The following is a 21,766-nucleotide window of genomic DNA, read 5'->3' as shown; positions in this document are numbered from 1 at the left end:
CTTCTCCCTGATATGATGGTAGAAATGCAGTGGTAATAGCCCAAATGTGTATGCCAGTATTTCTTGGGAAAAAGCAAGCCTATATTTATACTTAACACTGTTTTGCCTGTTCTGCACAAGACTCACAGCAATAATTCTACACCCTCCAAATCAGATATGAGTATTCAGAATTGAGCCTAATTACCTATTCATTACCTTGTAGCCTTGTTTTTGCTTTCTAATATATAGTTGCACAAATCCCACTCTCAAATAATGTGATTATTTATGTCATCACAAATCTGACAGGTCAGCAGCCTCTTCCATTACACTTCAGGGCTAGTGCAGTCAATATTTTTATTTACCAGAAATTGAGTGACTCATTGCAATTACTGCAGATTATATATTAGCTCTTAAATAGAACTGATATTCTCAAAAGATTAATCTTCTGTTATCTGGAAACAATTCAAATATAGTTGAAACAGCTTATAACACCAAAGTATTTTCATATAGGTGTTTTGAAAGTCGTTAAAGCCATATTAGCGAAAACTAACCTTTGGCTGAGCTTGCCTGCAGCATAATTGTTGGAATATTGGAGCATGAAGCAGCTGACTTCCTTTAATACTTACATACTTAGGCTTTAAAGGGCAAGACTGGAAAGTCACTTTATATTTGGAGCTTGCCAAAATGTTCCCTGAGTTTCAGTCTGTCTCCCCATAGCATTTAATATGAATAGACATTGAAAATTTTGCAGGTGTATAAAAAAAAGAGTACCATAGCATGAGCAAAAAATGGGTCTGCTGCTGCAGGTTGGTTATGGCTGAATTGCACATAAGACCAGCAGTCAGGGAAATCAAGCCAAATGGTGAATAATCCCTAGGGACAGGACACCTTGATCCTGGTTGCTCAGTAGAACACTTGGCGGGGGGGAAAGGGTGACTGTTTCTCTGGAGACAGCTGTGGAGGCAGAAAGCTAAAGGGGTGGGTGGTCATGCCATGTAATCTTTTTCAGCAGGAAGCTTATAGCTGTACTTTTCTCCTACAGAAAAGTAAAGGAGCTTTTTTTCTGGGTGGGCTGAGAGGTGGACAAAAGAACAGCTGATATTCTTTCTCCCACTGGTAGAGTCTAAATGTGGGGAGGGGGAAGTTTTATGTATACACATGCCTTTAAAGAGGATATATATGAAGACGACATAGAAACCCAGTTATTGTACCATGGAACTGGAATAAAAGTTGGTAGATATACATGGCATCTATGCTACTGCCAGCAGAGCTTTAAAAAAGAGATCAAAGCACCAGCTTGAGCAAAAGTAGATGGTTCCACTGGAAAAACAAATCAGCTCTTATTCTATTAAGATTCTCCCACCTGCACCATCCAGTAATGAGATCCTTAGGGCCCCTCAGGATCTACTATTTTGAACTACAGCACATCAGTATAATAAATTTAATTGTACATGGATAAATACTGCTTAAGCATCCATAGATAAAATCTTTTTTTATTTTATAAAGAATAACAAAGTGCATGTAGAATAATAGCTGATATCCATATTACAGAAAAATTAGTCAATAGTGCAAGATGATTCAAGAATTATATTTGTAATTTATCCAATTTTAAATTGCCGCAAACTGTGACCAGTTTTTCAAAATAACATTAGGCTCTAAGGTACAAGTGAAAGGGGAAAACATAATTTAAATTAAACAGTTACTACCAACAACACCAATCGTCATATTTCACAAGTAAATGCCTATTGAATTCATATAAAAGTATGTTCCAGTCAGGCATACATTTTGGTCCTACTGGGAAAGTATGCGCATGGAATTTTTCTCCACCTTCGAAAAAGGTCAGTCACTGGGGGTGGGAAGGTATCTGGATTCAGCCCCATCTCCAAAGGTGATTGGGACAAGCAGCACCTATACCAGTGGTGGCGAACCTTTGGCACTCCAGATGTTATGGACTACAATTCCCATCAGCCCCTGCCAGCATGGTCAACTGGCCATGCTGGCAGGGGCTGATGGGAATTGTAGTCCATAACATCTGGAGTGCCAAAGGTTCGCCACCATGGACCTATACCATTTCAACAGTGTACACAACTCCTCTGGCTCAAGGGTAATTTCCCTTTTCTGTACTCATGAAGGTAGAACTTACAGGGAAATCATTATGTCATTTGCTATTTCTGAATCCAAGTTTGACTGGAAAAAATATTTTGAACCCATTGCTCTGTTAATGGTTTAATATGACCATCTGCACACTTAATAAGATTTCAGAATACTTACATTTAAGAAATTCCTTCCTCAGCACAGACTGAAGAATTTTTCCCGTAACACAGTTTCATTTGCTCACAATTCGTAACATCAAAAAATTGGTACACATGAAACAGATGCATTAAACCATGTGTTATAAAAATCTAAATTGAAGAGCAAAACTGCACAATTTAACAATAAAACCTGTAGCTACTGTAGTACTGTCTGCAGCTGGGGAGGTATAGGGAATGCTTTTTGGCCTTAACTATGGAACAGTGTCTAGACTGGATGACAAATTCTGTCCTTTTAAATATGGTGTGCCTTTTCCTTACACTATAAATCAGAGATCCACAGTCTGGTTCAGCACTGGACACATTAAAATTTGACAGCAGAAGGTAAGCACTGCCAAATTGCTACCATGTGGGGTACTGAGGCAAATCACTACATGTTAGGAGGTTGCAAGCCAAGCATCCCTCTCATGATTAAGGCAGCTGTTTATAAATGAGAAGTCCTTGCTAGAATTGCCAACATCAGCTTGGGCAATTCCTAGAGATTTGTGGGCAGTGCCTGGAGAAGATAGGAGCTCAGCAGGAGGGGGTGCCAAAAAGGGTGCCCTCTAAACTGGTCATTTACTCCAGCGGAACTGATCTTCGTAGTGTGAAGGTCAGTTGTAATTATGGGAAGACTCCACACCCCACCCTGACATCAATAACTCCTAAGCCCAGCAGACTCAAAAGGTGATGACTTGTAGGTTGCAGGAAAGCTAGGGCTGGCTCCTTGTTTTGGGGAAGCCGTGATTTATAGAAGCAGCCAAAGGGCACCAGAAAACCAACTAGCAGGGACAGTGGGTTCCATGAATACAGCACTAGAGACCACTGTTGCATACTTGTCCGGCAGTTACTCGAACAAAGAAGAAGAAAAAGAAGAGTTTGCATTTATATACCCCCTTTCTCTCCTGCAGGAGACTCAAAGGGATTTACAATCTCCTTGCCCTTCCCCCCTCAAAACAAACACCCTGTGAGGTAGGTGGGGCTGAGAGAGCTCCGAGAAGCTGTGACTAGCCCAAGGTCACCCAGCTGGCATGTGTGGGAGTGTACAGGCTAATCTGAATTCCCCAGATAAGCCTCCACAGCTCAGGCGGCAGAGCTGGGAATCAAACCCGGTTCCTCCAGATTAGATACACGAGCTCTTAACCTGCTACGCCACTGCTGCTCCAAGGAAAATTATTCCCCTTTAAAGGGAAGCAAATGAACGTTAAATAATGACAATTTTCTGGGATAATTTGACTTAAATTTTGGATCATTATTACGTTACTGATACATCTGGATTTTAGTTATGTTTTCCATTTACTGTGACAGAACATAACAGAAGAGCTTAGTATAAACAAAATCATGCATCATTTCTGCTTGAAATTTACTTTTAAAAGTTCATGGGATGCTTCTGCTTGGTCTTTTAAAGAAAACATTATATGAAAGAAGTAGTAATGTAACATGAACCAAATGCAGCAACAGTACAGATGGCTTCTTTGAATTTATTTGTCCAATATGACTCAAGTTGTGTACAAGCAAATCTTTAAAAGCCCTTGGTTTAAGACAAGTGCATCAAAAAAAATACGCTGCTCAAAAGATACCATCACCAGTGCTGGAAGTTTCTTCATGCCTCTCAGATCTTTACTGGCAGAACTATTATAATTGTAAGAGCAGCATATATATTTGCAGCAGCAAAGTGCTTAGCAAAAGTTTTGAATGTGTTCAGAGGAAAAACTTCTTGGACAAAGAAACCATCTCAACATAGCATAATTAAAATACAAATTAGAACAAATAATAAAATGCCATATATACTTTCACTTAGGTGGCAGCAGTACAAAAATGTTGAATTACATCTTATTTGTAAGTGCTTCAAATCCTTGAATCAGGTTTTGAAAGGTTGTCCGTTCACCTGGGTCGCATTCCCAACACTTCCTCATAAGTTGATCAACCTACCAACAAGAGGAAAGAAGAAGAATTAAAAACAACATTTCGTTGTAAGAAACAACACACTGAAACCTTTAGTCAGTGTGAGAGGGAATATTCTCCTTTAAGCTATCAACAACCAAGGACACATTGGCAGCTCAATCCAGAGCCTGGGCGGGCAAGGACAGCGTCACTGTGGCATCTCTAGAGGACTTTCTGGTGGAATGGGGAGGGAGAAGAAAAAACTCGCCATCAGGAAGTCCTTTGGGTTGTGCTCCCAGCCTGAAACCCATGGTGGAAGCTGGCTAAGGTTGGCTCCATTCCTGGGACTGACCCCAAAATGCCCCCAGCCATTCCGGCACAGTGTCCTGCACTGACAGGGGCTGGGACATGACAGCTGCTTCTGGGGTCAAGCGCCAAGGAGCCAAACAGCTCCTAGGTGCCTGTGTATCTGCCCACTTCACTGGAGCATTTGCACTTGTTGGCACCTGTGCCAGCTCAAAAATATGCAGGCTCCAGAGATGAGCCTGCCCCACCCCCCTCTCGATTGGGGTCTTAGTGTTGCATGTACTAACTATCAATTATTTCCTCAACCTAAGATTTATGCAGATGTACAAACATAGAGACTCAAAAACTGTCCCATTAATTCCAAATTCAGTATTGTACAGGTAGCTCAGAAACACTCCAAGTGTTAATACACACAGCATACCTGCTTACTGCTACTATAGCTAGAGCCCTGTATGATCTAGGTGTGATTCAAATGGGCACAGCTCAAAGGAAATGTATGACACACCAACAGCTGTTATTCAAATCAGATTTGGACCAGCAGAAAGGATGGGCTTTATTACAGAAAACATCAAACTTTGAGAAATCTAAGTTCTATTTTAAATTACTATAAAATAGCAATAATATTTAATAGAATTGATCATGTTGCCCAGAAGTAATAGAATTCTTGAAAATACACTAAAAACATGTTGCTTTTATTGAAATATGTTGATGTTACCCTATAAACATATAACAGTTTCAGAACAGCAATAGGTAGTTACAGAAAAACAAGTTTATGACACTAAAGACTCCAGAGGAGGGCAACCAAAATGGTAAAAAGTCTGGAATCCATGCCCTAATGCAGAGAGGTGACAGGGAGCCGGGGATGCTTTGGGGTCTGGAGTAGCCAAAGGCTATGGGGACACGATAGCTAAAAGTTTAAAATATTTCAGCATGCCATGCCCAAAGAGGGAGCAACCTTGTTTTTTGCTGCTTCAGAGACTAGGACATGGAGTAATGGATTCAAGGTGCAGGAAAAGAGATTCCACCTAAACATTAGGAAGAACTTTCTGACTGTCAGGGCTGTTCAGCAGTGGAATTCACTGCCTTGGAGAATGGTGGAGTCTCCTTCTTTGGAGGCTTTTAAACAAAGGCTGAATTATTGTATGTCAGGGGTATTTTGATAGTCTGTTCCTGCATGGCAGGGAGTTGGACTTAATGGCCCTTGTGGTCTCTTCCAACTCTATGATTCTATGACTAAGAGATTTTTATTCCAGTATAAATTTCTATAGGTTAGACCTCATCTTCATCTTTAAAATAAAACTTGTTAAGCTTTAAGGTGGCAAAAGGGTTAGAATGTCAGACAAATACTTGAGGCACATAGGTTCAAATCCCCGCTCGACCTTAGAAGCCTAACAGGTGATCTTATCACAATCTCTCCACAACCCACCTCATAGAGGGGCTGTTGTCAGGATAAAGAGGAAGAGGTAAGAATGATGTGATAAAACCACTTTTGGTCCCCATGGGAAGAAAAGTAAATAACTAACTAAAGGTGCAACAAAACTCTTACCCTAATTTTAAAATAATTTCAGTTTTAAATTTTTACCTCGTCTGGGCAATTTTTTGGACATGGCAAACGTTTGCCTTCTGTTAATATGCGGACAAGCCGTGTGACTGTCATCTGGCCTTGAGTTGGGCCAATCATCTTCAAGAATTCCTGTGAAGTATGAACAAACATGGCTGTTAACACTATTAATTCTCTATCATCACTCTATTAATAAAGTGCCCTGCACACCTAATAAAAAAGGGCAGGAGTAGTGTATAATGAGCCACGCTTGCCTGACCTCAGGATACAAGGCCAAATGCCCAAATACTACCACCACCCTACCCAACCTGGAAGAAATACAGTGGAAAGCAAAGCATATATGAAATACGTGGAGGTATCTGCATCATGTTCAAGCAGTGGGCATCAATAAACGAAAACTGAACCAAGCTCCACAGAGAAAGTATGTCAATCAGTTTTGTGATAGGGGCAAAAGTTATGGATTTTGATTTTATTTTGTCATTAATATCCAACTACCAAACTATGCAGAAACAAGTCATACATTTGACTCAAGCTTCTATGAAACTATACTCACTGTAGACATGCAGAACAGAAAACTGGTGCAAGCCCCACCACCAAGTCTCCAAAGACATTAACCACGGCTTCCCTCTATGAGCACACAGGAAGTTTAAGCACACCCAAGTGAAGCAAAGCTGACAGATTTCTGAAGTGGACAATAGGCACGTAGATACTTCAGAGGTTTTACACTGCTACAACAGCTAAGCTATATTGCACCAAACACTGGTATCTTTTAGAGACAATGCAGGATCCATGGCCCTAAAAATGAGGGAGGCAAAACACCGATGACTCGAATTAAGTTGGGGGAGACACAACAATATGGGCAGCACCAATCAAGATGGTAAGCAGAAACTAGAACAACTGAGGGAAGACACACAGGCTTGAAGCCCTGGCAATGTAAGAAAATGAAAACAGCTCTGCCCATCAGCCCTTTGTCCTGACACGATACATCACCTTTAACGTTCTGACAACATTTGGTAAAGTTCATTTTGTGCTATAAGGTTGACGTGGGATGCAGCAAGAAGACAGTCTGCAACCCTCCCCATCTACTCTTTTGTATATTTGCTATTTGTATTGGGAGCCACTGATTATTCCAGTCTGCTATTGCTGAAGGCTGGGAGAGAGAAGGCAACATTCTCCAATTCACCATATCAGGAAGCCTCATTTCTCTGCTGCAAGGCTCAAAGTAATACATTTACTTCTAAATATACAAATGCCAGTTTTAAGATAAAAATTACCATGGGGAAACTTCAGTTGCATATCTGTTGTTATATTTTACTTCTACTTTGGAGAACACCCTTAATAATATAAAATCACCCAAATCTTTCATTTAAACTAATCACAGCTACTTACTGTCATTGGACTGCAGTCAGCATCACAATAGGTCAGTATTTCATAGAGGGTCACTCCAAAAGACCAGACATCTGAAGCAATGTAGAACTTGCACTGAAGTAAGCATTCAGGGGCATACCTGCAGAAGTTCAAACATTTTTGGAAGACCTGCTGCGTAATTCTACTAATTGATATAGAATGGGACTTTTGCAATACTGCAATTCTGAGCATATTTCAAGCACAAGAGGTTTATGGGCTCTGTATTCTTTACTTTGCGTGAATAACATGGATGGGGAAGCAAACCCCCACCCACCCACCCCTCCTAAGGAATAGAAAGGATTCATAATGGGATCTATACTAATACTCTATAAGAAAAAGCCTCAAGAGAGGACAATCAATTGTCCACATTTTATTCAGACAACTGCAAATGAAGGCATACTTTATTTTATTTTATTTTCATAGGTAAGCACAAAATATCGCTAACCACACTGATCTTGAGACTGGGACAGGTAACACAACATTTTGTCCTTCTAGCCAGTTAGTTTGGATCAATTCCAATCTGCTTTTTGGCCTGATTATGGGGCTCAAACAGCATTGGTAACCCTGCTGGATGACTTGCACTGGAAAATGGACACAAAGAGTGTGACTCTGTTGATTTACCTGGACCTTTGGTGGCTTTCCATACCACTGATTGTATCCTTCTGGACTGCTCTTTAGGGGTTAGGACTGGGTGGCACCATCCTGTGAAGGCTCAGACCTACCTAGAAGGTAGGTTTCTGAGGGTGGCACTGAGGGACTTCTGATCTGCTCCTCAGCCTCTGGCCTCCAGGGTTCTGCAATGTTCCATTATGTCTCCTATTCCTTTTAACATCTATATTATTCTTCTGGGAAATGTCAAATATTTGTGGTGGATTGTCATCATATGCAAGTGATGCTCTGCACTACCTTGCACTTCCAATAGATTCTAGGGAGGCTGTGGAAACTGAATTGGTGTCTGAAGAGGCAGTTTTGGGAGTAATGAGAACTAACAAGCTCAAACTTTGTTCTGACAAAATGTAGGTGCTAGTGGTGCGTGTGGGGGGTAAGAATGACCAAGTAGTTTAGCAGTCTTTTGTTACTGATGAGTTGCACTCTTCCTTAAATAACCAGTTTTGTAGCTTGGAGTAGTGCTGGACCCAAACTTCTGCAGGAAAAGCTTTGGATGATGAGTTAGCTACTCTGGTTCCTAGGTGAAAACAATTTTGCCACATGTATATGCCCTGGCAACATCTAGAGTCTAGTACTGCAATGTGCTCTACGTGGGGCTGCTGTTGGTGAGAGTCTAGAAGCTACCACTAATGCAGAGTGCTGTAACCAGAATTCATATGAACACATATGTGATGGATTGCAAGGAAATAGGATTTTTTTCAAATGTGTTTTTGTCTAAAACAACTTACAGTCAGAGTGAGGCAGAAAAGCCTAGGAACAGGGGAATCACCTAACTGGCTGTGACCCCCGGCACTCTGATTGGCCAAATAACCGTATGATACAGAGGTATGATGAGGGTAACTCCCTGACACAAGAGTCTGGGAGGTTTTTTTAGTCTTGAGTGTTTCGCTGTCAAGTGCTATCTGCCTTAACAGTGTGTGAAAAACTAAACATCTTTGAGGGAAGTAGTCAAAGTGGAGACTGCTAGTTTTATTTGCCTGAGTGCTCAAATATATACAAATATATACACAGTGCTCAAATATGTACACAGACAAAGTATACTGATGGAAGGATTTAATGGAGGGTCAAGCTGCAGGACCCTAATAAACCAGGATAGGAATATCTTTTAATGAGAGAAGTGTTCCTGTATACCAGTGAATGGAGGTATTGGGATTTGCTTTGGTTTACCTCAGTAGAGGGTTTATGTTTTATTTTGAGGGTTTTTCTAATTTTGTGGGCTGTATGAGGGTACTGTGTATAAGTACCAAGCTATTATTAGGATTCTGAATGTGAAAAATCCAATAGCCAGTACCATCTGTAAAGTTAAAGGAACTGTACAATCTGTGAAACATCTAAGAAACTATAACATCTAAGCTGAACTGAAACTGAACAATGCTGTTATGTGCGTGTGGATAAACAAACCTCTGAACCTCTGCGCCAACCTTTTGTGTATAGTAGATATACACTACACACACATCCTGCTTCCTGCCTTATCAAAATCGATCTCCAAGTTTACCATCTCCTCTAGTTGTTAGTAACTCTTTAATCTGTTTCAGTTTAAACTGCCTCCAGTATTTATTTTAGAGTGCCTTATTGAGGGGTGTGCCTGGAAAAGAATAAAGTCAATGGGCATCCTTCACCACCTGGGTATGTTACATGGCTGAGGAGAAGTGCTTTCAACAAAACACTACCATTTTCTGAAGCACCTCAGTCTCCGAAGGGGAAAAGGTGGGAAAAACTGACAGGATAAGTTAGTGAATGGTTCCCTGCCTGAAGAAAACAAGAAGGTGTATATGGGGTTCATCTCGCCATATTATTTCAATCTGATTCTACCTACACAGGCCCTCAGTATGCTTTCAACCCAGTTTAATGTACTTCTTTAAGCCCTATATGGTTTGGGGGCAACATTTCTTGAGGACCACATACTCCTAAATGAATCATCTGACCATCGCAGTTATCTTCAGGAGATGGGAGACAACTTGAGAAATGGCCCCAATTATGGAATTCCTTTTCAAAGGAAATCCACCTGTCCTCTTCTAATATTGTCTTCCTCCAACAAGTGAAGACTTTTCTGTTTTGTTTGGTGCTCCCACACTGTCTCTCAATGAGGAGCTTTTCCAGTTATGTATTTATGGGTTTGTTTTAACATCCAAGTGTATTTTTAAGCTTTTTAAAATATTTTTGACTGTTTGCTGTCTTGGGTATCTAAGCTGTGTGGAAAAGATATCTCCACAACAACACTCCACAACAATCACACAACAAGAGTGTGTGACTGGTCCAAGGTCCCCCTGTAAATTTCCATGGTGCAAGTGGAGATTCAAACCTGGGCTTCTCAGATTCTAGTCTGACACTTTAATCACTCCGCTATGTTGGCTCTCTCAAAAGAAAAAGCCAGTGCATGGTTCTCTGATCCTAAGTAGAAAAGAAACTCAGTGATTATCAGTGCTTGACTTTCCTTTCAGAAAATGTCAATGGTGAAGACCAATTCTGGGAGTTTTCATTCCAGAAGCTGCCAGTAGAACCAAGATATTTATCCCTAAAATTACATTGCATGAACTATCTTTTATGCAATATTACATCTCTTACCAAAAAACAGGACTGTCTCGATCATCATTGACTTTGTAGTATTCCTTATCAGTCCCTATTGCTTTAGTGAGCCCAAAATCTCCAATTTTTACTTTCTGCTCATTTTCAACTAAGACATTTCTGGCTGCTAAGTCACGATGAACATATTGTTGAAGTCCCAAATAGTCCATTCCCTGTGGAGCAAATAAAAAAAATTCAAACATGTTAAAAATGTACATAAACAATGTACAGTCCCTTGAAAAGGCTACCTATGCTTTCATAAAATGGTTTCTAGCACTTTCTACCTCAATTGTCACTTATTATCTTAAAAACATTTCTCATCATCACTTTTGTTTTGTTAGCACTCCAGTTTGGACTGTTGATTAGGACCAGTGAAACAGAATTTTAAAATGATACTGAAAAATATGATGTTGTTGATGCCAAACACCTCATTAAAAAGCCAATTTTCGCTGCTCTGTGCGACAAACATTTGTGTGCAATCTTTAAAACCAGTGCAAACATAGTATCTCCAGGAATCAGCAACCTCTTGGCATAAAACCCAACTTGTTTCAATATAAGGGTAGGAAATGTGCTCTCCCCACATTACTAAAATCCAAGGTTCCATTTAAAAGTTTCTATACGCTCATGAAGATTCAGCAGCACAAATTAACAGAGCAGGAACAGAAAAAGACAACTACATGAAATCAACATTGATCAAAACTGGCCAACTTTTCCCATGTTTGAAGAGAATTACTTCAAAAACAATGTTTGGCCTTGAATATGTTGATGAATGTTACACATAAAAAGGCACCAAGAAGAAGAAGAAGGAGGAGGAGGAGGAGTTTGGATTTATATCCCCCCTTTCTCTCCTGTAGAAGACTCAAAGTGGCTTACAATCTCCTTGCCCTTCCCCCCTAAAAACAAACACCCTGTGAGGTAGGTGGGGCTGAGAGAGCTCCAAAAAGTAGCCCAAGGTCACCCAGCTGGCGTGTGTGGGAGTGCACAGGCTAATCTGAATTTCCCAGATAAGCCTCCGCAGCTCAAGTAGCAGAGCAGGGAATCAAACCCAGTTCCTCCAGATTAGAATGCACCTGCTCTTAACCACTACTGCTCCTACTATTAACTTCTGAGTTAAAATGAACAGTTTATAGGCCTTACCCTACAGATTTGGACAGCATATTTCAGTTGTTGCTTCAAACTGATCTTGTTCTTGTTTCGGGGGAGATAGTCCTTCAAGCTCCCAGAAGGAAGAAACTCCATAATAAGTTTAATGCCATTTCCACCTAGAGTCAAAAGACAAAAAGTTGAAAAATTAACACAGTACGTAGTTTCCCTAACTTCATAATTACTACTTTGTGGGTCAATGTTCCTGGTTAGCTTACTGATGTCATTTCATGCGGCAATCCCATGCAGCCTTGAGATTACAGGCTAAAGGATATTTCACTCATAAACAGAAAACAGACAAGTTCCAATGTGCCTCACAGTAACATGTCTAGACATGCACCCAATGAATGTGTGCATAAAGCCAATTACAGCTCTTCAATGGATGATTACTGCTTATTTTCAGACATGAGCCTGCCCTAGGCTATGATCTTTGCACAAATGTGTAGTACTTAATTTTTCTTGTAAAGCTCCTTTGAGGTTTTAGTGAAGTGCCTGTTTTCTGTTTATAATTAACTTGAACAGTCCATTAGATGGAGCCTCTGAGTACAGCTGATATCTCTGCGCAATTGCCAAAGTCCTATGCATTCTGCTTGCATTCCTATCAAACTTACTTGCTAGCATATATGCATAGGATAAGGCAGCACAATAGGTTAAAGGATATTTCACACATAAAGAGAATAAAAGAGGTTCCAATGTGTCCTACAATAACTGCTGAAATTTAAAACACTTCAGAACATGAAAAATACCATCTTCAGTGCAGATTCCTTTGTATTTCACAATATTTTCATGATAAAGATTCTTCAAAATGTCAATTTCTTTCTTGAGGTCAGCAATATGGTTCCCACCACACTCTGGTTTCAGTGACTTTACTGCGACTTGCTCTCCAGTATTGTCACCTTCAGGATCATACCTGCAGAGTTCAACTTTGCCAAAGTGACCCTGGATTAAATAAGGAAACAATTTTTAAAAAATCCATCAACAACCATGGACTGACTTTCTTTATGGAACAGTATTATGCTGCAGCATGTTTGGTGATATGGCTATGATTAGATTATTTCACTGATACCACCAATACTAGCTAAGGACTCACCTGTTTGAGAATTCCACAGATTAAAAAGAAACCAAATGCTGCCCCTACCCCAATTCCTTTACTTCTGCTCTTTTGCTTAATGGATCCAGCAGTCCATTAGATGGAGCCTTTTATTCTTTTATTCTTAAAGGCCAGCATAAGGGCTTCAATAGTAATCTCAGAGATCATTCACTAAGTATACAAGGCAATATGGAAGAGAATACTAGAGAGTTTAGAGGTCATCATGTCAGGCTAGGACATAGTAGACGGAAGTTCAAATTCACATTCAGTCACAAAGCTGACTGGCTGATCTTGGCCAGTCACACTCACTCAACCTTATTTAATGTGGTGGTTACAAGGACAAAATGGAGAAATGGTCAACCACATATGCTACCCTGAGCTCTCTGCAAGAAGAACAGGGTAGAAATGTAATGCAAACTAGGCAGGAAGGTGGGTAGATTTAAGCTTGTGTGAAGTGCTTCTTCTCATTGAAAAAATCACCACAGTAACACAGAGTGCAGGCAAGTCTGAACTTCCAGCTGAAATAGTGAAAGCATCAGATAGTTTGAAATTAACCACTGTGTTGTTCCCACAGCTCCACCTCCAATATTTGTCAGAGGCAAATTATGTAATACTGGGCTTTCTCTATAGATGTGTCACCAACTCTATTACCACGCACAGAGAAAAAGGAATACAGAACTGGTTCTAAAGCAGTATTTTCACTCTGAAAATCTAACCAGAAGGAACATGATATTGAATAATGACTGCATAAATGTATACAGCTCGGCTATGATTGTATGTGGCTAATGGCAAAAGAATACCATCTCTGTACAGTGCCTATGAGTCTATAAACACTAACCTGTATCCAATATTGAAAAAGTAAACGTACCTCTCCTAAGTCACGAATCCGCTTCAAGAAACGTTTTTCAAAATTGCTGGCATCAAACTCTGCAGCAGGCTTTTTCTCCGAGACAATATCAGGATCTAAGACAAATAAAGATGCTAGGGTGATACAAGTCAGCACTCTTAAGGTTGCACCTTAAGAATTCAGAACCTCACTGGTTGCCAATTTGTTCCCAGGTGTATAATTCTTTAAAGTTTTCAGTGGCCAGGAACTTCAAAAACCACTTGATCCCATACGATCTTGTTGAGAGCATCATGAAAAGTTCTAATTTATGCACGCCTATCCTTGGGATCTACATTTTCAGGCCCCTAATGAAGACTTTTTATGCAACTAGTTTTACAGGGTAGCTTAATGGTCTGCAGCAGAACAGTTAGATTTGAGTCCATCAGTACCTTAGAAACCAATATGATTTTCAGGGTATAAACTTTTGAGAGTGAAAGCTCCCTGCACTGACTCTTGAAACCTACACCCTTAAAATCATGTTGGTCCCTGAGGTGCTACTAGATTCAAATCGGACTTATACAACTAGGCTTTTGTTAATGTATTGCTTTTGGTGAAATTGATGTCCTAATTTTCCGCTAAAATGCTGCTTTTATTGCTATTGATAGACATATTGATGAATTTTTCAAAATGGTGTTTTCATTTTAAACATGGTGTTTTTCTCTATTTCACATTGGATCTTGTGGTACCTAGAGAATTTTGTTACAGGATAGAAAACAAATGGTTTAAAATAAGAAAAATAATCTCCATATATGGAGTTTATGACTCCTTGAAACACAACTACAAACTTGCCATGTCTATAGTACTAAAGCAGCAGAAAAGGTCTTTTTCAGACAAGGAGTGGTAGGCCTGCATACAGCCTCAATGACAGCATCCCAAGGACTAAGGCAGTATCTTGACATCGGTAGCTCTAGCCAAAAGAGAGACAACCAGGAGTCAGGTAAGGTGGTAATAGAGAGCTCTGCCCTCTTACCTCACACAGAATAACACCATAGGGGTTGCAAACCAGAGTAAGAGCTCACTGTGGTTCCTGAATGCATCCTACAAAGCACCATCTTACTACTACTTATTGTCTATGTAATAAAAATTATGATTCATTTATAGTTTGCCTTTCTTATAGGGACTCAAGGCAGATTACAAATACAGTTTAAAAACCTTGCAATCAATCAGTAAGCCAATTACAAGGTATGATAACATTTGAATCCAGCAGCATAGATTCCTAGAAAGTCAAAAATACATCTGGGCTGGGACTGTAGAACACAGGATAAATTATCAACAATACCACATGCAAACATGCCTGTTTCAGGCAACAAGATAATCAGTGCAAGAAAAACTATTCCTAATAAACATCACTGCTTAAGAGGAATCATTACACTGCAGCTTTACACCTTCCACAAGGAAGTCCCCCTGAACAATTGTTTTACATAATTCACAAAATTATAGAAGTGTGGGGGCCTTCCTAATAGCCTCATGCACTCTGTTCCATAACATAGGAGACACCACAAAGAATAATGAATGTGTAGCTGCTGATTTTACCTGCTTGAAAGGAGGCCTTTTCAGAATGTTTTGCGCAGCTGAGCAGAGCTTTTGCAGCAGAACATAGCAGGAGTGACGGTCCCACAGGTATGTGGATCCAAAACCAAAGGCTTTGTAGGTGTTAGCTAGAACCTTGAATTGAACCCAGTAACTGATTGGCAAGCAATGGGGGGTCTGAAGAAAGAGAGTAATGTGCAGATTCCTGCTTGATGCCTGACAGCAGGTAGGCCATAACGGTCTGTACCAACTGGAGTCTGAGTTATCTTTAAGTAAAGCACATTGCAGTAATCTAGCCTCCAGGTAACTATAGCATGGATCTGAATGGCCAGGTCAGCAGAGTCAAGATAGGGTGCCATTTTATGGGCTAAGAGGAATTATAGGAATTATATTTTTTTTGCAGCTGCATCAGTCTGCTTTTCCAGCAACAAAGATGGATCAAGTATCACTCCCCAGGCTCTTAAAAGAGTCAGTGAGATTTCATCAAAAATGGACAGCAATGCTATGTTTCTTGGTACCTTCAACACTACTGAAGTATCCCACTGTATTAATGCACGCCAACTTTTTTTACAATTGTGAAGAGAAAATAAGCAAAAACCTTCCTTACTTTGTTCTTCTAATTTGTTGATGTCACGCATAATTGCTCTAAAGAATGGTCTCCGGTTGGGGTCATAGTGCATGCACTGCTTCATCAGATCAGCTAGCTCCTTGCAAGATGGAGTTGGGAGCATGGCATGTCCCTCATAAAACCTCTCCTTCTGCAAAGCGGATGGGAACAACAGCTACAGTCATAGGACTGGAAAATAATACTCTTTTCTTATACCAAATTTCAGAAGACACATTCTCTGACCAAACAGAATCCTATGCAGCCAAGTTCCTGTCTTATATATGCACACATAAGAATATGATCATTACGCAGATTTTTAAAAAATAGTATATCTGAAACCTTTGTTAGAAGAATACTGTCTAAACAATATGCAACGGGAACTCCCACACTGTAGTTTCATTTGACTGAGATAGAATAAGCAGTTAAGAGCTGACGAACGTGGCTGGTGATTTTATAACCCCCCAGAATTCTACAGAAAGGATTTCAGTTGTGACTTCCACTAATCCTACATGTTTCCTAGCAGATAACAAAAAAGTGCCAACGAAAGTGAATGGCAATAGAACCAGAAAACCATACCTCTGCCAATGTCTTGTCTTTGAGTGGAACCTCTCCATTGTAGCAGATTTCCCACAGCGTTGTGCCAAAGCTCCACTTATCTGCTGCTATGCCTAAGTTCTTGGAGTCTTCAACACATTCGGGTGCAATCCATGGGATACGTTCAACACATTCTTAAAACAATAAAATGGTGGAAAGGTTTTTGGAGCCAATTGTGATATGTGGACTTACAGCAGTACAACTTCTGAGGTTATTTTTGAAAGGCACAGTGCACTTTCAGGAGAAATTACTGAACATCTGTAACAGAAACGCCTCTTTACGAAAGAAGAAAGATGTGGAAGACAGATGCAGGAATAAGAATCTGAAAGCAACTACAGACTCTTTTTAAATTACAAAACAAAATCAGTTTAGAATAATATTCCAAATATTTCTCTATCTATGCATATCTTTAGTGGGCATGTATGTATTGCCTTTTGTATTAGTGGTGAACTGCAAAAGAGCCAAAAATGTGGCTGACATTCATATTCAGAATGATGAAATCGCAAGCAAATCACACGAAGAACTTCAAAAATATCAGAAATGGAGCCTAATCAACCACCTACTGTTCCCGTAGTAATCTCTGCAAGCCAGGCACATAAAGCGTTAGCACCACCGTAGTAACACACATGCACATAGAAGAGCAGGTTCACTACCCAGATGGTTCCCCATAGTAACTATTTTAATAAAGATCGCAAAACAAACAATAATGTACCTTGCCTAGATAGTACTGTAATTGGAATTCCTGGATCACTCAATTTTATGAAAGGTCCGTATTCATTGTCAGTTCCCTCCCTTGCCAACAATATATTTTTTGTACACACATTTCCATGTACCAAATCCTTGTCCTCCTGTATTTGTGAGAAAATGTTATAAATTAGTGAATTCCAACAACAATATCTGAACACAATTCATATGAGTAAATTGATTTTTTAAAAAACTCTTCAAAATCATAGTTCATAAATAGCAAGAGCAGCAATTCTAAAACACTGTCCTTTCTTTTGTGAGATACCATCAAAAGAAATGTATTCCCTGAGCAATTTTGAAAATAGAAGGAGCAGAAAGGATTATTTATTATCTTTATTACAGGACCTGCACATGCTAAAGTGCACTGAGGACATACCAAGAAACAGAACATTCGAAAGGCAGCAGCCTGGGTCTGCAAGCCTGTCCCCAAGTAGCCCCTGGTTTCTGAACAAGCTCTATTCATGCAGCTAGGATGCACAGGTACTTAAAGAGAGACAGAAATACGACTGAAAGAAATGCTCATCTAAACTTACCAGATAGCTCAAAGCACTTGCCAACTGTTTGGCTACTTTGAATTTCCAAGGTGTTGTTAGCAGATCACTGTTGCGGTGCATAAAGAGATCCAGAGGCCCAAATTCAACAAACTCTTCCACCATAATGTCTGCAAATATTGGGGAGGGGGAATTAATGCAATAGGAAGAACATACCCAGCTTAGTACCGTATGTTTTGTTTTGCTTTTTCTTCCTTTGGGTAATTGGCCAACTGGTTTCAGAAAACATTTATTTTCATTGAAATATGGTTCCCCGCCCCCCACTTCAAATTGGGAAAGATGAATGTGTACACACCTAGAGAACAAGGAAAATCCCTTTTCTTTATTATGTCTCACTCCCCATGCTGAGGCAGACATACAGTTTCCCCAATTTTTCTTCTCCTGCCTGAACTTGCTCAATTGGCCTTTCCTCCCTCCCTCAATCCACCCAGCCACAAAGGCCTTTCCTATCCCCCCACATTACCCCATAATTACCAAACCCTGGACAATCTCCAACATAAAAAAAAAGTTTTATGTACAAACCCTTAGTTGCTAGGAAACCACATTGTTGGCAGGCATTCACCATAACACTTGCAAGAGATGGGGGTTACCTTGCTTTTTTTTTAAGTTCACATTTTTGTACAAACCTGACAAACACCCCAGATTTGCACAAATAGATGAGAATTGTTTGCTTCACACAGAAAAGCCCACTGCATGTGCACATTTAGTTGTATTTCAAAAGAGAATGATATTCAAAGAGCTTGCTTACTTTCTACATCACGGACACAAACTCCATGAAGAAGGACAATGTGTTTGTGGGAAATTTGCCTCATCATGCTTGCCGTTTCAAAAAATGCCTATTTTTTTAAAAAAAAAACACAAATTTCAGTTGGTTACAAAGCAGAGAATTCAGATAATAAACTATGGAAGAATGAAGAGACAATTAAAAGTCAATGTCAGTCATGTGCAAAAAAAGCGGTGTGCATATTTAAATTACTATTTGTGCCTGCTGTTAATGTTGAGCAACATTCTCCTTACAAGGGGCAGATTTCCAAGGATAACTAAGGATTAGTTTCCTTCTGCAGAACAGAAAAGCTATGATTCCTGTGTCTCTCTACATCATACACACATTTTTTATCTAAATATTCATTCATGAAAGGCGATCAATATCACTCCTAGTGCTATGGTCAAGTGGTTAAGAATGAAGTAGTTGAAATGGAATCCTAACACGATGGAGGGGAGGTACTGGAGGGCAGAATGCTTCCCACATTTGACAAAGTCCACTTGACTCCGTTAAGAGCGTGTTTATTTCTCCAAAACATTTATATCCTGTATTCCATCTTTGGACTTGAGTTACAAGAATAGAAAAAGTAATTTAATTATCAAGATGATCCTCAATACAAACTCATAAGTTATCAGCAAGAAGTAATGTACAAAAAATCCCATCACAAATTAAATCAACGATTAAAAAATACACACAGTCTAGGAGTTGTATGTAGGGGTCACCTCTATTATTGCTAGAGAAGTTAATTCAGCTGGGGAAAACTGCTCTCTCCCAACTTCTTTTAGCCTAGTGGATGACTTCCTGCCTTGACATGGTTGCTCAGATCATGTGGATCTTTACCATGGTAACTTCAAGCTTACTATAAACTTCAAGGCTACTATAATGCACCATGTACAGGACTGGTCTCAAAGACAACTTGGAAACTTCATCTGGTACAAAAAGCTGTGGATAGATAACAATATGGAGCTAGGAAGAATATGAACATTACACCTATTCTGCAGTCACTCTATTTGTTACTGTTTAGTTTCTGAGTTGAATTCAGCATGCTATTTATTATCTAAAAGTCTACCATGACTGAGCAGCCACATATTTAGAAGACCACCTCTCCCACCATACTCATCAGGATATAGCATTTTGGAGCTGCAACTTGTGAATGTTGCTTATATTTGAGCATTCTCTGCTGTGGCACTCAGTGGCAGAACATCCTGCCTAACAAGATCTCAAACTCCTGTCAATCTGGCCTGTAACTTCTTTTCTAAAAATAAGAAATATTAACTGATTGACAGCAAAGTACATAGAAACTTGTAGAATTTGCTAAGGAGAGTATTTTATGAAGGAAATAAAGTACAGTGGAACCTCGGTTTTCATTGCCTTTGGTTTTCATCGGTTTCGGTTTTCATCGATTTTTTTCAGTGAAAAATTTGTCTCGGTTTTCATCGATTTGCCTCGGTTTTCATCGATTTGCAGTAAGGTGCAGGAGTTTGTGGAGAAAAATCACCCGGACAAAGCTGTTGCAAGCCGTGTCTGCAACTTGTTTAATGACAATGTCTTGCCCCGTTTCAGACAAATCTTAAAGAGGCGTCAGAAACAGACCTCTTTGGACAGCTTTCTGATGCAACATTGGTCCACTGGCTCTGAAGCTGGTCCTAGTGTTATTGTTTGTAACTGTTTTCAGCATTAAACAATCTGTTTATTCACCAAAAATGTGTTTTTGGTATGTTTTTTGGAGTGCCTAGAACGGATTAATTGGATTTACATTGATTCCTATGGAAAAGTTTGCCTCAGTTTTCATCGGTTTCGGTTTTCATCAATTCTTTTCGGACAGATTACCAACGAAAACCGAGGTTCCACTGTATTGGTTTTATGTCTTCTATCTGGGGATAATATACAGAAAATGGATAGACACAAGCCTGCAGCTTTCCCCACTCTCTACAGAAGGAGAACGATTCTCCACTTTTCAGTGTACCAGAAAAGCATGGGGAACTCCATATCTAAGTGATAAGACTGAGGATAGGTGACTTCTCCTTCTAATGGAAAGGAGAGTTCCAGGTCATTAGAAATAAATACAATATAAAAGCATTTTAAACCCATGATACATTTATCTGAATAAACTCGTGCCTAAGTTACAAGCATGTGACTATACCATATCATCTAAATGGGGTAAAGAGTTTATATTTACTGTCTTACATGTATCAAATTATATATTGTATTCCCCCCACACCCAAATTAGTAGCAATTATATGTGCCATTTTAATACTGGAGTAGAGAAAAACCTACCAGAGAAATGTCTCTGTGACTAGGATCCAAGGCTTTAAGGAGAACTTTTATTTCCTTTTCAGCTTGATAACTTTCATCGTCCTTATAGTTAAGAATGCCTGAGTAGATCTGTGTCCTTGTTCCTCTACCAAGGTGTTCACCCTAAAACACAATGGCAGATTATACACAAGGCATCTGCTGCGCGATGGGGGCAAACATGCATCACTGTAAGATTTCTTGTACAGATGTATTTCCTCAAGCTCCATTCTCACTTTCTGTTATCCTTGTGGCAAGTGTGACCACTTCTATAATGAATTTAATTTTGCTTTGCAGTCAGAGCGGGCAGATTTGCCAGTGGGCATAACTTCGACCCAGACCTCTTTCCTCTGCCCACAGCCAGCTCACCTAGTCTCACCCCTCCCACTCCCTCATCCTGGTTTGCATACTTCCCCCTCACCCTCCTCTCTGTTGACAACTCCTACCCGCTTCTCCACATGCTTGTATTGATACAATGATATAATAACAGACCGTTGGTTTTTGCAAAGGAACAGCACAAGCAAGATCTCTTTCTGGCTCCACCCCACCTTCCCAGCTCTGTTTCTGCCCTCCCCATTGATCAAGAGGGCATTTAAAAAACTTTCCTTCAGACAAGCCTGTATTTTAAAAACAAGTCTCTGTCTTGCAGCATCAGCAACACAGAGAGTGAGTGAATGGGAATATGTGTGTGTAGGAAAAGGGAGGGGAAGAGAATATCAGTGAGGCTGTTGATAGGCAGAGTTTAGAGAAGCAGCAAAAGCAGAGGCAAGTTGAGGCTTCAGGAAGCAACTGCGAGGCAGGCACTGGCTGCCTCTTTGCGTGTAAACAGAGAATAGTGAAGAGAGCCCTCTGCAAGCCCACTGCGCAGAGAAGAGTTCTGAAGTTAAGTGCTCCCTGCATAATCAGC

At 40.0% G+C, this 21,766-nt stretch overlaps 1 protein-coding gene and 1 long non-coding RNA gene across 7 annotated transcripts in view; both read right to left on the bottom strand.

Annotated features, from left to right (window-relative positions):
- Window positions 1–1,456: 1,456 nt before the first annotated feature.
- On the bottom strand, window positions 1,457–3,239 carry LOC125434039. Its single transcript, XR_007244695.1, has 2 exons — window positions 2,042–3,239; window positions 1,457–1,887 (listed from the first exon to the last, which is right to left on the bottom strand). It is a non-coding gene; the product is annotated as an uncharacterized LOC125434039 (long non-coding RNA).
- Window positions 3,240–3,734: 495 nt separating this feature from the next.
- Window positions 3,735–21,766, bottom strand: part of JAK1 (Janus kinase 1) — a 96,300-nt gene continuing 78,268 nt past the window's right edge. For all 6 annotated transcript variants that reach the window (XM_048499036.1, XM_048499038.1, XM_048499039.1 and 3 more), the window contains 13 exons: window positions 20,845–20,985; window positions 18,553–18,640; window positions 17,787–17,914; window positions 17,222–17,357; window positions 16,492–16,643; window positions 15,916–16,066; window positions 13,761–13,855; window positions 12,549–12,741; window positions 11,797–11,921; window positions 10,660–10,832; window positions 7,408–7,525; window positions 6,040–6,150; window positions 3,735–4,195 (listed from right to left, as the gene is read on the bottom strand). In XM_048499036.1, coding sequence (XP_048354993.1) covers window positions 4,094–4,195; window positions 6,040–6,150; window positions 7,408–7,525; window positions 10,660–10,832; window positions 11,797–11,921; window positions 12,549–12,741; window positions 13,761–13,855; window positions 15,916–16,066; window positions 16,492–16,643; window positions 17,222–17,357; window positions 17,787–17,914; window positions 18,553–18,640; window positions 20,845–20,985 — 1,713 coding nt within the window. In that variant the 3' untranslated portion in view covers window positions 3,735–4,093. The remainder of the gene's footprint in view (window positions 4,196–6,039; window positions 6,151–7,407; window positions 7,526–10,659; window positions 10,833–11,796; window positions 11,922–12,548; window positions 12,742–13,760; window positions 13,856–15,915; window positions 16,067–16,491; window positions 16,644–17,221; window positions 17,358–17,786; window positions 17,915–18,552; window positions 18,641–20,844; window positions 20,986–21,766) is intronic.

Source organism: Sphaerodactylus townsendi, linkage group LG05 (assembly GCF_021028975.2).
Source record: "Sphaerodactylus townsendi isolate TG3544 linkage group LG05, MPM_Stown_v2.3, whole genome shotgun sequence".
NCBI lineage: Eukaryota > Metazoa > Chordata > Lepidosauria > Squamata > Sphaerodactylidae > Sphaerodactylus > Sphaerodactylus townsendi.
The sequence above is the reverse complement of the archived record's forward strand: the minus strand, read 5'-3'. Positions and strand labels throughout refer to the sequence as shown.